Source organism: Barbus barbus, assembly GCF_936440315.1.
Source record: "Barbus barbus genome assembly, chromosome: 3".
Classification (NCBI taxonomy): Eukaryota; Metazoa; Chordata; class Actinopteri; order Cypriniformes; family Cyprinidae; genus Barbus; species Barbus barbus.
In genome coordinates this window covers 30,949,028-30,962,906 of record NC_136731.1, presented here as the reverse complement: position 1 = coordinate 30,962,906, position 13,879 = coordinate 30,949,028, and the positions used below count along the sequence as shown (strand labels likewise).

At 36.2% G+C, this 13,879-nt stretch overlaps 1 protein-coding gene across 2 annotated transcripts; it reads left to right on the top strand.

Moving 5' to 3' along the window:
* Window positions 1–330: 330 nt before the first annotated feature.
* On the top strand, window positions 331–13,414 carry LOC306859492 (RNA polymerase I-specific transcription initiation factor RRN3-like). 2 transcript variants are annotated; one of them, XM_079400534.1, is made up of 18 exons: window positions 331–604; window positions 1,071–1,185; window positions 1,266–1,322; window positions 5,334–5,423; window positions 5,508–5,637; window positions 5,721–5,780; window positions 6,770–6,833; window positions 6,934–7,003; window positions 7,105–7,203; window positions 7,282–7,374; window positions 9,356–9,488; window positions 10,001–10,131; window positions 10,204–10,334; window positions 10,568–10,752; window positions 11,602–11,710; window positions 11,802–11,954; window positions 12,048–12,135; window positions 12,350–13,414. In XM_079400534.1, the coding sequence occupies exons 2-18, from the start codon at window positions 1,090–1,092 to the stop codon at window positions 12,500–12,502; spliced, it is 1,842 nt and encodes a 613-aa protein (XP_079256660.1). In that variant the 5' UTR covers window positions 331–604; window positions 1,071–1,089; the 3' UTR covers window positions 12,503–13,414. The 2 variants fall into 2 exon arrangements, with proteins under 2 accessions (XP_079256660.1, XP_079256659.1); XM_079400533.1 differs by having other exon boundaries at window positions 446–877.
* Window positions 13,415–13,879: the final 465 nt, after the last annotated feature.

The window sequence follows — 13,879 nt, the reverse complement described above, 5'->3', positions numbered from 1 at the left end:
TGAAATTACACCTCTAACCCAACTCTTCTCTTCTCTTCTGGGATTGAGCATACAACTTTATATCCGATCAATGATTTTATTCCCAGGGCCGTTTTTTGCTGCCTACCGTCTTTACAGAACAGCATCAATTTGCCATCCCTCAAAGTCTTAATACATTCAATCGTCCCTACTGTTTCTTTAAGTGTTTTGGTTAGTTTCAAAGGGTTAATGCTATTAACAGACTCAGTAGCAAACTTCAGCAATACCTTAAATTCCTCTTTTCTCCTTCTTGCCTGGTGATTACCTACTTCATCTGTTTCCGAAATTTGACCCCAACTTTTCTTTTCCGAGGTTTTACTACTTTCCACTGGTCACTTGCATTGCCTCCACTATCCGCATCAACTAATTCATCCTCCATTTCCGCATCGCTTCCGGAATCCACATCACTTCCTAACATCAGCGCTCCAGTCACAATCCAGCTCGTCTACCATCCGCCAGCCCGTGCAGATATCTGCTACCCGATGTCGCTTTTACCGGTAAAGTGCCGGATGAACACTCAAGAATATGGGCAGAAGCAGTAGGACATCCGGGAACTTCTCGACTACTCTTCTCTATGAATACTGAGGTTTCGGACATACTTATTCGCTCGCCTACTGCATTTCCCCTACTATATAGTAGAGAAGTAGGCGATTTCAGACGCAGCCACTGAGTCATCACACTTCAAATCACTAGGTGGCAGAACTTTCATTTCTGGAGCACAACTGAGTTAAAGACGCTACTTCCGTAACAACAATACAGCATTTCCGGTCGTGCGGAGCTCGGCATGGTTACGCATGTGGCTGTTCCTCACTTATAATGCCTGATATAATTATAGATTTTTTCGAATAAACATTATTTGGTAAGTTGTAATGCAGTCCGTTTAATAACTACGCGCAGCGTATAACGTCATGTGACCATGTTATCGTCATACAGTGATCTTGAGTGTGGATGCAGCGGCTGTCGTGTAACTTACACAATGAAATGTGAAGCGGATTTAATTGACGTTAATTAGGTTTCACTCGACTTTAACGTCGTTTGTTTTGTGTTCGCAGAGTAAAATTATTTGTGATAATGGAAATTGAGGGCAGAGATTTTCTCAATACACCTCCGAAGAAAAGTGTGCGTTTTGGAGGCACAGTTGCCAATACTTTAGCGAAGCTACAAAAGGTGAGATTGTAAATAACGTTACAGTATAAAGCTAATGCAATGTCACTGTCTGTAAAACATGTCTGATGTGACTTCTACAGGGCGACACCAGTGATTATGAACTGGTAAAACATCAACTCTCAGATCCTGATATTAAGGCAAGTATTGTTTTTAATCAGTATCTCAACATTTCCACACTTAACATTGTGAAGTTGTCAAGACCTGTAAAAATCATGGAACATAAAACCTTAGATGACATGGATATTACTATATGGTGCATATATATATATATATATATATGTATGTATGTATGTATGTATGTATGTATGTGTGTATATATATATATATATATATATATATATATATATATGTGTGTATATATATATATGTGTGTATGTATGTATGTATGTATATATATATATATATATGTATATGTATGTATGTATGTATATATATATGTTTTTGTTTACATAATATATGTATGTGTACTGTGTATATTTATGTATATATAAATACAAACATGCATGTATGTATTTTGAAAATATTTAGATGTGTATACATTTATGTATTTATATTCTTATATTTTATATTACATATATTTAATTTAACATAACATATTTATTTAAATGTATACATGCATGTGTTTGTAATAGAGCTGGAGTCAAGTCCAGCTTTGTCGAGTCCAAGACCAGGGGCCTGTTCCATAAAACAAGTTTACCAAATAAGCCAGGCTTATTTCAGTAATTCTGACTTATTTTCACTTGATTTGGTTTCTGAAAGCAAAATTACCATAGCTCAAGCTCAGTCACTGTGACAACTTATGCTGGCAAACTAACCTGGTCCGGAGCAGGCTAACTGTCAGGCTAAGCTGAGCTCCTCTAACACTGACCAATAGGAACGCATCAATATTACCACTGACTCGCTCACATACAGTCAGTTGAATTTATTATCAGTCCAAAAATAAAAGTATACAGAAAATACACCTTAATAAAATAAATGAAAAAATAGGCTATAACCAACTGTATTTAATGTATTGTGCCCAAAATGTAGGCGAATGACATTTTAACATTGTGGCTACTAGTGCATGCAGTTGATCAGAAGTTTCTAGCCATGCAGCCTTTCTCTCTGAATTTATGACAGCTGTACCTTTTATGGTTATTAGAACATTAAAACATTACAATCTAAAATGGCTCTTTAAAGCATTAAAGCATAAAAACACAAAGGTGAAAATCACTGAATTAAACATTTTAATAAATAATAGAAATCAGAGTACATTTTAACTGATAAGAGGAACACACATTTAACTATATTGCTATTGCTGTATTAGCCAGCTTACATTTGATTAACAGTTGCTGCTGTCATAAAAATACGCTTATATGTAGGATTAAAATTCTATGTGTCACATTTAATGTCCAACAACAAATATTTTTAGCAAAATGTATATTTTATTCTTAACTCTCTGATTTAGATCATTGTTGATTATAGCAGTCTTGTGATTTCTTAGCATAGGTTTACCAGCATTTTCAATACAAGCCGAGGGGTTTCTTAGTTGTTTGTTTGAAAATCTTTGAGAAGAGTCTGTTATTTAGACACACAAACATCAAGAATCAACCTGTGAATCTCAACAACAGTGACAATCAAAAAAGCATGTTGCAGTGCATTCTGGGGGCCGCCAATCAATTTCATCCATGGCTCCCATGATGCATTGCGGTGTGAATAAATTATTAGCTGAATTTTCTTAGTAATTTCCTTTATTCTTACTATTATTATTATATTTTTTTTTATGTGACCTTTAGTAGCTTGTTTTCTAATGTTTAGAGTTGATCTGTTTATGCTGCTTGTCACCGTTGTTGAGATTCATACACTGATCGCCAAATCAGCAAATTTAAAGCTCATTCATAAATAAAGCTCATTCTGATTCTTGATATCTGTGTGTGTCTAAAATAAGATTGTTTTTTTCTTTTAATAACCAGAACAACTTTCAAGGAACCCTTTTGATTATTGAATACTGTAGAATAACAGGATTTTTATAATCAACAAGGTTTTAGGCTCTGAATGAGTTTGGCGATATAGATCAAATGATCGTTATGTAAAAACATTACCAACATCACATGACCCTTTTTTATGTAATAATGGTCAATCACCACTCAATGAATCTCTTAATTACCTCATTAACTTTAACTCTGCTTCAGTGTTAATTTAACACTCTTATTTCACACTCTTGAGTGTGGTCTCACATGTACTCCCAGGAGAGTTCATTTCACTCTGGATTTTTTGCTGTGTATAACAATTTCACACAAGCTGAAGTCCAACTAATTGTCCAACTAATAATTGTGTATAACATAGACATATCCACTGATTTGCATTGATTTTGCCTTTGTAATAATAGTCCTGCACGAAATGAGGAAATTCTCCGATGTGTGATAACAGTGGAGTTTTTTTTTTTTTTTTCTTTGCCATGATGATTACTTGTGATAAATAAATGAATAATTAACTGTGCATATTAGGGCCAACAAAAAAACAGCGGTGAGCGTTACAACATACGATTCCATTGAGTTTATTAATGCAATGGCCAATCAAAGGCGTTCAGATGAGTCAAGGCTATAAGGGATACGTTTGGCGCTACTGGGCATGCGCACATAAATACAGCATACTTTTTGCCACACTGTACAACAATAATTATTTCATTATTGTAAAGAGTAACTTTAGGGCTGGGGTAGGTGTAGACGTTAATAAAACACAATCTAAGAGATAGAAAATTAAATTAGAAACATCTAAACTTTTCAGAACTAGCAAGTGCACCGTGGGTCATGTGACAAGAACCAGCCAATCAGCTTCATCCTTTCCGTAACAAAATTGAAAGCTAAGCCAAGATGGAGAGACAGCTGATCATAGCTGTACAAGGATAGCCATTTTTAAAATAAATTTAGTTGCAGAGCTACTGCAAGGGATTTTTAGTGCTGGAACTCCATTTATCCTTTGCTGAAACCGCCGCGTCTTCATGGAGAGCACAGGTCATGGTTGCTTAGCAACGGCAGACGCCAGAGCATAGAGCGCAGCTACAAAGTGCTTTGGAAAGAAGGAGAAAGCCCGTCGCCTAGCTTTTTCCACGCGGTTTTAAGCGCGACATGCGAATGTGGTTTTGTTTTGAAGGAGAAAAAAAAGCATAATGCTGGACTCGGTCGAAACCAACGAGAACATTTGGCGAGTCCAATAACCAAGTCCGAGACAAGTCCGAGTGCAAACACCAACGAGTCCGAGACGATAGAAAAATGTTTCGAGCTCGGACTCGAGTAACTTACTACAGCCATGTATTAATCCGATAAATACACACACATACAGTATATATTTTTAAAATATTTACATGTCTATATTTATATTCATATAATTTATATTATAAATAAATATATTTAATAAATAAAAATAACACATATATATGTATATATATATATATATATATATATATATATATATATATATATATATATATATATACACACACACACACACACACATGTGACCCTGGACCACAAAACCAGTGTCAATTTCTCAAAATTGATATTTATAAATCATCTGAAAGCTGAATAAATGAGTTTTCCATTGATGTATGATTGTTAGGATCGGACAATATTTGGCCGAGATACAACTATTTGAACATCTGGAATCTGAGGGTGCAAAAAAAAAAAAATATTGAGTAAATCGCCTTTAAAGTTGTCCAAATTAAGTTCTTAGCAATGCATATTACTAATCAAAAATGAAGTTTTAATATATATACAGTAAGAAATTTACAAAATATTTTCATGGAATGTGATCTTTACTTAATGTCCTAATGATTTTTGGCATAAAAGAAAAATCGATAATTTTGACCCATACAATGTATTTTTGGCTATTGCTACAAATAAAGTCCAGCGACTTAAGACTGGTTTTGTGCTCCAGGGTCACATATATGCCTTAAAATCTTTAATTGGCTTCATTTTGCTGAGTTACACTTTTCATTGAATTGGTCAAACTGACTCACAAATCAGTCTAAATGATTCATTAGCTAAATGGTCTGAATCAAAATGATGTTTGAAAATGCTTATTCAGTACTCGCAAATGATTGGTGTGGGAATCCTGAAATTTGTGTTTTTAATATAAATGTTTTTTCTCACTTATGTATCTCATTGTAGGACGCTCAAATTATCAGCTGGTTGCAGGAGTTCAGGACCTGTGTCACTCAACTTGGCAAAGATCATGAGCAGTTAATATATGTTGTTTTGGTGAGTGAAACTTGTGTCTAATGATAAACAAAAGCAGTCCGGTCATTTTCACTGTGTTAATGCAAGAAGTGTTTCCCCATACAGAAGCTGCCATGGCTCAGTCGCAGTCAGGCTGTGGTGGAAGAATATCTGGCTTTTCTGAGTAACCTGGTGTCGGCCCAGACAGTTTATCTCAGAGCCTGTCTTAGAATGGTCGTCACTAATTTTGCACCAAGTAAGATTTATTATGGTAATGCTTCACTCCATTCATATTGTTCAGATGACTTAAAATAACGTTTTATTTTCTTTTTCTTCCAGAGAGAATACGAATCCAAGAAGGAAATGTGGATATTTCAGATTCTGATGACGAAGATGAAAGTTGGTGTACTTTTTTATATCAACTGCTTGTGCTTTGTGATTTTAATTTGTATTAACTGACTATTGTTTTTGTTAATTAATTATAATCAAAGTCATATACCGGGTTTTATGATCCACCCTGGTGATGGACCTTAGTCAGGATAGACTTGTTGTATAAACAAACATACAAAAAAGATAGAAAGAAAAACAGACTGTGATTTTTATCCCTCACAGCATTGATGTTCATTTGGGTAAAATCCAGCATGGAGTTTACCCTGTCAAAAGTTTATAGACCAATATACTAATCTGTCGTTTAGACTAATCTAATCGCCCATTTGGTTTGGATATTGTTAAATAAGCATGTGATATATATAGTTCAATGTTGTATACACTACCATTTAAAAGTTTGGGGTTAGATTTTTTTAAAAGAAATTATTCAGCAAGCACTCAATAAATTGATCCAATTTGACAGTAAAGACATTATAATGTTACCAAGGTTTTCTATTTCAAATAAATACTGTTCTTTTGAGCTTTCATCAAAAATCCTGAAAAAAAATGTATCACTGTTTCCACAAAAATAATAAGCAGCACAACAGATGTTTTAAACACTGATGAAAATATGAAATGTTTCTTCATCAGAAAATCAGCATATTAGAATGGCTTCTGAAGCATCATATGACACTGAAGACTGGAGTAATGGCAGCCTTGGCACCACAGGAATAAATGTTTTGTGATAGAAAATAGTTATTCAAAATTATAATAATATTTCACAATCTTACAGGTTTTCTGTTTTGATTAAGTAAATGTGGTTTTGGTGAGCATAAAAGATTTCTTAAAAAAAAAAAAGCAGTTAAAACTTCTGAATGGTAGCATGTGTTATTTTGCTGTTATTGATTGTATAGAAGCCATTGACCATTCCTGTCATCAATCAATTAAATCATATCTGTATGCCTTTAATATACCTTCTCCTTTACACCATAATGAATTGGTTTTTTTTTTTATTCACACAGATCTGCCGAAGACATTTGAACATTGTCATCAAGCCTTACAGCTGATTGCAAGATATGTTCCATCGTAAGTGTCTTTTTTAAACCTCCAAAAGCATAGCAGTTTACTGATTTAGTTTAGCCTGAAGTTTAGCAGTGACTAATAAACCCTTTCTGTGTTCTTTCAGAACCAGTCGATTCCTGATGCCAATTCTTTCCGATAAGTTCCCTTTTGTGCAGAAATCCTCCAGAACACTTGTGAGTTATGTAGAAAGCATTTCAATCCAGTTCTGGAGTAAATTAATCTCATGACATGCATGAATGTGGTTGCACTGAGGCCGTGTTGTCTGTCCACACAGGAGTGTTACGTGCACAACCTGTTGAGAGTTTCGGTCTACATCCCTGACCTGAGGAGAGACATCTTAGAGCTCATCATCAGCAAGATGCTCATTCTAGATGTGAGGGACTTGTGTTCAGTCACTATACTGATATCTTTGCAACTGTGCAGCTGTTTGACGGCTGTTTTTGACATTTAGGTTAGTGCACCACGGCGTGAGATTGAAGAAGTGGAAAGTGGAGCTCAGCAAGATGCTAATGGAGCATCACAGGATGACTGCCTCTTTGACATGGTGAGTCCAAAACACTTCAGAAAACCAAGCGCATATATGCAGAGCATACTCAGTGGGACATATTTAAAGGGATAGTTCAGTCATCATAGATTCAGCCTCATGTCACTATCGTGAAATCTTGAAGAATGTGCTGCAGTCACTCTTTTACATGCAATGAATGAGGACCTGAAATTTCAAGCTTCAAAAAAGATGCAAAAGCATCATAAAAGTAGTCGATACAACCTAAATTTGAGCACGACATAACAGGTTTGTATGAGGAACCAAAATAAGCCATAATTCAGGGGTAACTTACAGTCATGGCCAAAAATATCAGCACTCTTGCAATTCTGTCAGAAAATGCAACACTTATCTCAGAAAATTGTTCCAATTGCAAATGTTTTGGTATTCACATGCTTATTGTTTTTGTTTGCACTGCAACACTACAAAAAAACAGAGAAGAAAAGTCCAACTTTCAGTCCAAATTTCACACACAACTCAAAAATGGTTTGGACAAAATTATTGGCACCTTGTCAAAATTGTAAGAAATAATTGCTTTTCAAGCATGTCACGCTCCTGTATTTTGTATTTAGACACGCCTGTGGCAAGTAACAGGTGTGGGCAATAGAGTAATCACACTTGCAACCAGTTAAAATGGAGAAAAATTGACTTAACCTTTGTGTTGTGTGTCACACTGAGCATGGAGAAAAGAAAGAAGTGTAAAGAGTTGTCTGTGGATTTGAGAGAAAAAATAGTCGAAAACCATGGACAATCTCAAGGCTACAAGTCCATCTCCAGAGGTCTTAATGTTCCTGTGTCCACTGTGCACAATATCATCAAGAGGTTTACAGCCCATGGCACTGTAGCTAACCTCCCTGGATCTGGACGGAAGAGCAAAATGAATGAAAAACTACAACGGATTGTTCGAATGGTGGATAAAGAACCCCGGTTAAATTCCAAACAAATTCAAGCTGATCTGCAGACACAGGGTACAACAGTGTCAGCTCGCATGATCCGTCGCCATCTGAATGAAAAGGGACGCTATGGTAGGAGACCACTGCTGACACAAAAGCAAGACTGGAGTTTTTAAGAAAACTTATGTGACAAAACCACAATCCTTCTGGGAGAACGTACTGTGGACAGATGAGACAAAAGTAAAGCTTTTTGGTAAAGGACATCATGGCACTGTTTACAGAAAGAGAAATGAGGCCTTCAAAGAAAAGAACACAGTCCCTACAGTCAAACATGGTGGAGGTTCAAAGATGTTTAGGGGTTGCTTTGCTGCTTCTGGCACTGGATGCCTTGACTCTGTGAACGGTATCATGAAATCTGATGATTACCAAAGAATTTTAGGGCCAAACGTAGTGGCCAGTGTCAGAAAGCTGCGTCTCCACCAGAGGTCATGGGTCTTCCAGCAGGACAATGACCCGAAAAGCACTCAGAAATGGTTACAAACAAAGCGCCGGAGAGTTCTGAAATGGCCAGCAATGAGTCCAGATCTGAATCCCATAGAACACCTGTGGAGAGATCTCAAAACAGCAGTTGGGAGAAGGCATCCTTCAGATCTGAATGACCTGGAGCAGTCTGCAAAAGAAGAGTGGTCCCAAATTCCAGTAGAGCGGTGTAAGAAACTCATTCATGGTTACAGGAAGCGATTAATTTCAGTTATGCTTTTCAAAGGGTGTGCTACCAAATATTAAGTTAAGGGTGCCAATAATTTTGTCCTGTGCATTTTTTGGGCTCTGTGTGGAATTGTATCAGATTTGACTTTTCTTCCCTGTTTTTTTTGTGTTGTTCCAATGCAAAACCCCCCCAAAAAAACATGTTAGTACCAAAACATTTGCAACTGCAACAATTTTCTGAGAGAAGGGTTGCATTTTCTGACAGAATTGCAAGGGTGCTGATATTTTTGGCCATGGCTATTTATATCGTAGTCTTTCCTTTAATGTTTGAACAGTCATAGACCTTACTCATTTTAATTCCATATTTTGTGTGGTTTATTCAGGATGAGGAAGAGGACTCTCCACTGGATTCATCGAGACCTGATGGAGCTGTGATGGTCCATCCTGTGGCAGAGAGACTGGACACAATGATGACTGTTCTGCTGGCTTATATTAAGGACATTTGCCATGCCAATGGTCAGAAAATTACCATTTTTATGAACCATAGAAGTTGTTTTTAGGGCTGTCGGTCAATTAAAATGTTTAATCACAATTCAGTTAGGACCTTCAATCATTTTTTAGGAACGAAAATATACACTGCCATTCTAAAGTTTGGGGTCAGTAAGATTTTTTTGAAAGAAATGAATCTGGAGTAATGATTCAGAAAATTCAGCTTTGCATCACAGGAATAAGTTAAATTCATTCAAGTAGAATTTTTTAATTCTAGTAATGTTTCACAATATTACCATTTTTACTGTATATTTCAGCAAATAAATGAAGCAATAGTGAGTATATAAGACTTTCAAGAACGTCCAAAGATCTTTGAACAGCAAGTCTGTGTGTAATTGTTTTGTGTTAGCCAGTTTGTTTATACCTACATGTAAGGCAATAAACATATTTCATAAATGGCATTCACACGTGCATTTTTTATTTAACTTTTTATCAGAATTTTAAAATATTTTCTTTTTTTATTGTTTCACTCTCATTAGGCTCATTAGAAATTGAGAAAACCAAAGCTCTCTACAGAGACCTGATGTCCGTGTTTGATAAGGTGGTGCTTCCCACTCACGCTTCCTGTCATGTGCAGTACTACATTTTCTACCTGTGCAGCTTCCGCCTGGTAGGTTCCCACTTCTCTCTCATTCTCAAATAAATAAACAAACAAAAACATAACTTTTCTCCTTTTTTTTAGGGTTTGGCGGAAGCTTTTTTGGATCACTTATGGAAGATGTTACAAGCCCCCAACCAGCCCCCCGTCGTGAGACAGGCCGCTGCTGGATACATGGGCAGCTTCATGGCAAGAGCCAAGTTTTTGCCAGTATCGTACGTGACCTTATCATGCAGTTTTATCTTATCTAATGCAGCGGAGATAAATATTTAATCATCTTTCTTGGCAGTGGTTTGTTACCTCGATTAAGCAATTAAACAGTAATGCCTCTTTGTTGTTATCTGGAAAAGAAAAAGGGTTGATTGGACGCAGATACCTATATTTGTCAAAACATCCTTTGAAACCTACATGTCAAAACTGGTGCTGTAGAGTTTCCTCTCTTCCACAGGACAGTCAAGGCCTGTCTGGACCTGTTGGTTCCCTGGTTGCACCTTTACATTGAGAGTCAGGACTCAGGATCCAAAGCATTCTGTGACGTCAATCTGCACGGCCCCTTTTATACAGCCTGCCAGGCTGTGTTTTACACACTCATCTTCAGACACAATGCCATTCTGGAGGGCAATATGAAAAAAGGTCAGTACGGGTGTGAAAATTATTTGAAGTGCTAAAACTTTTTTTCATCTGTTTCAAGTCTGGGTCAATTACACAATTTTTTGCCCTGATCTGTTAATTTATTAAAGTAATCATACAAGCAATGACCTGAATTCACCACTTTTAGAATTTTATTACTGGATTTGTTTCATTTTAGTACTTTACATTAAAAAAAAAAAAAAGTTGCAGTGATCTATCTACCTATTCTTATAACATAAGCAAGAAAAAAGACTCTTTAAAAGAACTAAGTGCTTGAAAAAAACACTTTTTTTATAATTATTTTTTAGAAACATTATTTTAACAAAATGCTTCACAGCTTAATATTTGAAAAACATTTGTCTTCTAAATCAATGTCATGTGGTCTGACAAAAAAAAAAAACTTGAATACTTTTTTACAGCAAGGAAAGGGAAAGGAATCAAAGTTCAGGGTGTAAAATGTTGTGTAATGGCCCAACAACATTTTTTATTTATATTTTTTAATTAAAGTTCATATTAACCCTTTTTAGTGTCCTTGTTACACGTTACATGTACTTACTAAAGTAATTACAGTAAATTATACATAATTACATGAAACTAACCCTAAACGAAACCCCTAATCATAAACTTAACACTATAGTAAGTACATATTAGTACATATTACTCGGCATTTAAATGTACAATTAAACTAACAAAGGCACCTTAAATCAAATCAGTTTATTTTCAGAGTCATAAAACTATTTTTTTTTACAAAAACATTTAATTTCATGAAAACTAACATAAATATAAAAGCATGAGACAAGAACTTCACAAATGTGTTTCAAACTGTATCCTTTGTCCTCGACTCTTCTGCAGGGTTGGCGTACCTTCAGGGTTTGAATCTCGAGCGTATAGTGATGTGCCAGCTCAACCCGCTGAGGGTCTGTCTACCTGCTGTCACCAACATGTTTGCAGCCATCACCAGGTACAGCACAAGTGAGATCGATCATCAGATTACTAAACGTCACAAAATAAAAGCATGACAAATGAGGGCAATTTCACCCAACTGTTGGCAGGAAGTACCAGCTCGTCTTGTGTTACACCATCATTGAGCGAAACAACCGGAACCTGTTGCCAGTGGTGAGCAATTCAACAGGCGGCAACTCGGTGTCCACTAACACAAACCCTCTGGATACCTTCTTCCCTTTTGATCCATATCTCCTGAAACGGTAACACATTCATGCTCATTCCTGTCAAACTCGGCCTTGGAATGCTAGTTCACTAAAATAAGTTATTAGTTTTATTTTTATTTTTTATAACAGCTCTGGAAAACTCATTGAGCCAATCTACCATGTGTGGGAGGAGCCGTCCGATTGTATGATAGATGTGCCCAAGAAGAAAGTGAGAAAGGTGAGACACATTCACAGTAGCCACAAAGAGGATTTAGATATTTCAAATATTTTGTCTGTTTTGAGTTTAATTTTGTCTGCACATTCAGGTAATTTTAAGTGTCCATCCATATACTTTTTTGAAGCCACCATAAGAAAACTGACTCTTTTTGGCTGATATCAGTAGTTTAGTCTCTTCAGAGAATATCCAATGACACTTTGATCTTGTCTCTCAGGGGTCTATGGAGGAGGAAGATGACTTTCTGCATGGAGAGGAGCCTCATGGAGACTCAGTAGTGGGCATGACTCCGGGCTCTTATGACTCCCATCTGCACAGTCCACGGAGCGTTGGCTCTCCCCCTGTCTCCTTCCTGCAGCGGCCTTTCTGATCCACTGTTGTAGCACTCAGCTGGTCTCAGATATCCCAACATCACACCAGGAGGGGGCGTTCAAGGATTGCTTGTGTTAGCACAGATTTGACTGGAGCCCATCATGCACCAGCATTACTGACCCCAGAGTCTGGCAGTAGTTTACTAAACCCTCTACTTCACTTTAAGACTGCATCATAAAATACAAATGTGTTTATTGCACACTTGTGCTATATTAATAGTAAAATGAAAGAAACATTGGTGGTTTCTCAAGTAGATATATTTTCTGTTTTCCGGACAAACTGTCAGATGTAGTGACAACTTTAATGAAATTATCACTGTTTACTCACTTTGAGTAAATGTGAGATTTTTTTTTTTTGGTAATATTTTCAGTTTATTCTGAAATGATTTGAGAGATTAGAATTGGCTGGTGGTGTTTCAATGGTAGATGGGTGTCACTTCCCATGTTATGAGTTTGAGCTCTGACTAAACCAGTGTCTGTTTGCACAAAATATTCTGTAGAAAATTGACATACAGAGAATACCTTCATTTAAAGATGTTTTTCTGTGTTATTTGTTGGAATTAACTGTCGTCATCCTTGGCTTATTCTGTACAAATATCAAACCTCCACATTGAATTGTACTTTTGCGCTACACTTCTGAATTCAACTTTTGAAATTAACATGACGTAATAAAATGGTCTAGCTGTTTTAGTACAGTGTGGAAAATATTATCTAATTGTTGACAAGACGTATTACTCTTAAAATATTATTTTCTTCCACCAGAAATGTAACAGTTAAATTATAATTTACAGTAATAAGTTACTGAAATAAGTTTAATTGCAGATTAACAAAATGGTCCACACCTTAATTTTCTCTGTGTGCTTACTAGTAAATAAGTGATATATTCAAGTAAAAAAAGTTATTTTAAAGTGTAATGATATTTCACAGTATTACTGTTTTCACTCTGTATTTCTGATCCCCAAATGAAGCTTTGGTCAGAAATAGAGACCCATGTAAAAGACTGCAACAGCTTGTGTGGGTCTTTTTTTTTTTTTGGTTATATATAACTATGCACATCTGTACAGTTTATATTAAGGATGCATCACTGAATTTGACCTTCCAGTATACATACGTGTGTGTGTGTGTGTATATGAATATACTAGCAAAGTGATGAACCTATGACTGCATGTTCCATAAAAAGGTTACTGCATTCTTAATATAAACTGTACAGATGTGCGTAGTCATATATAACAAAAAAAAGGACCCACTCAAGCTGTTGCAGATTATGCAAGCATTAGAACTGTGTCGGCATGCAACCCTTGGTAGCCAAAAACATTTTTCAAATATTGTACCATACGCCATCTTTGGCTCAACAATGCAGACTGGCATGCATACAC

Bases quoted from the DNA above. Each gene is read 5' to 3' on its own strand.
- LOC306859492 (XM_079400534.1), top strand. From the start codon at position 1,090: ATGGAAATTGAGGGCAGAGATTTTCTCAATACACCTCCGAAGAAAAGT. The intron at 7,375-9,355 runs GTGAGTCCAAAA...TGGTTTATTCAG, and splicing joins ATGACTGCCTCTTTGACATG to GATGAGGAAGAGGACTCTCC. The intron at 11,711-11,801 runs GTACAGCACAAG...AACTGTTGGCAG, and splicing joins ATGTTTGCAGCCATCACCAG to GAAGTACCAGCTCGTCTTGT.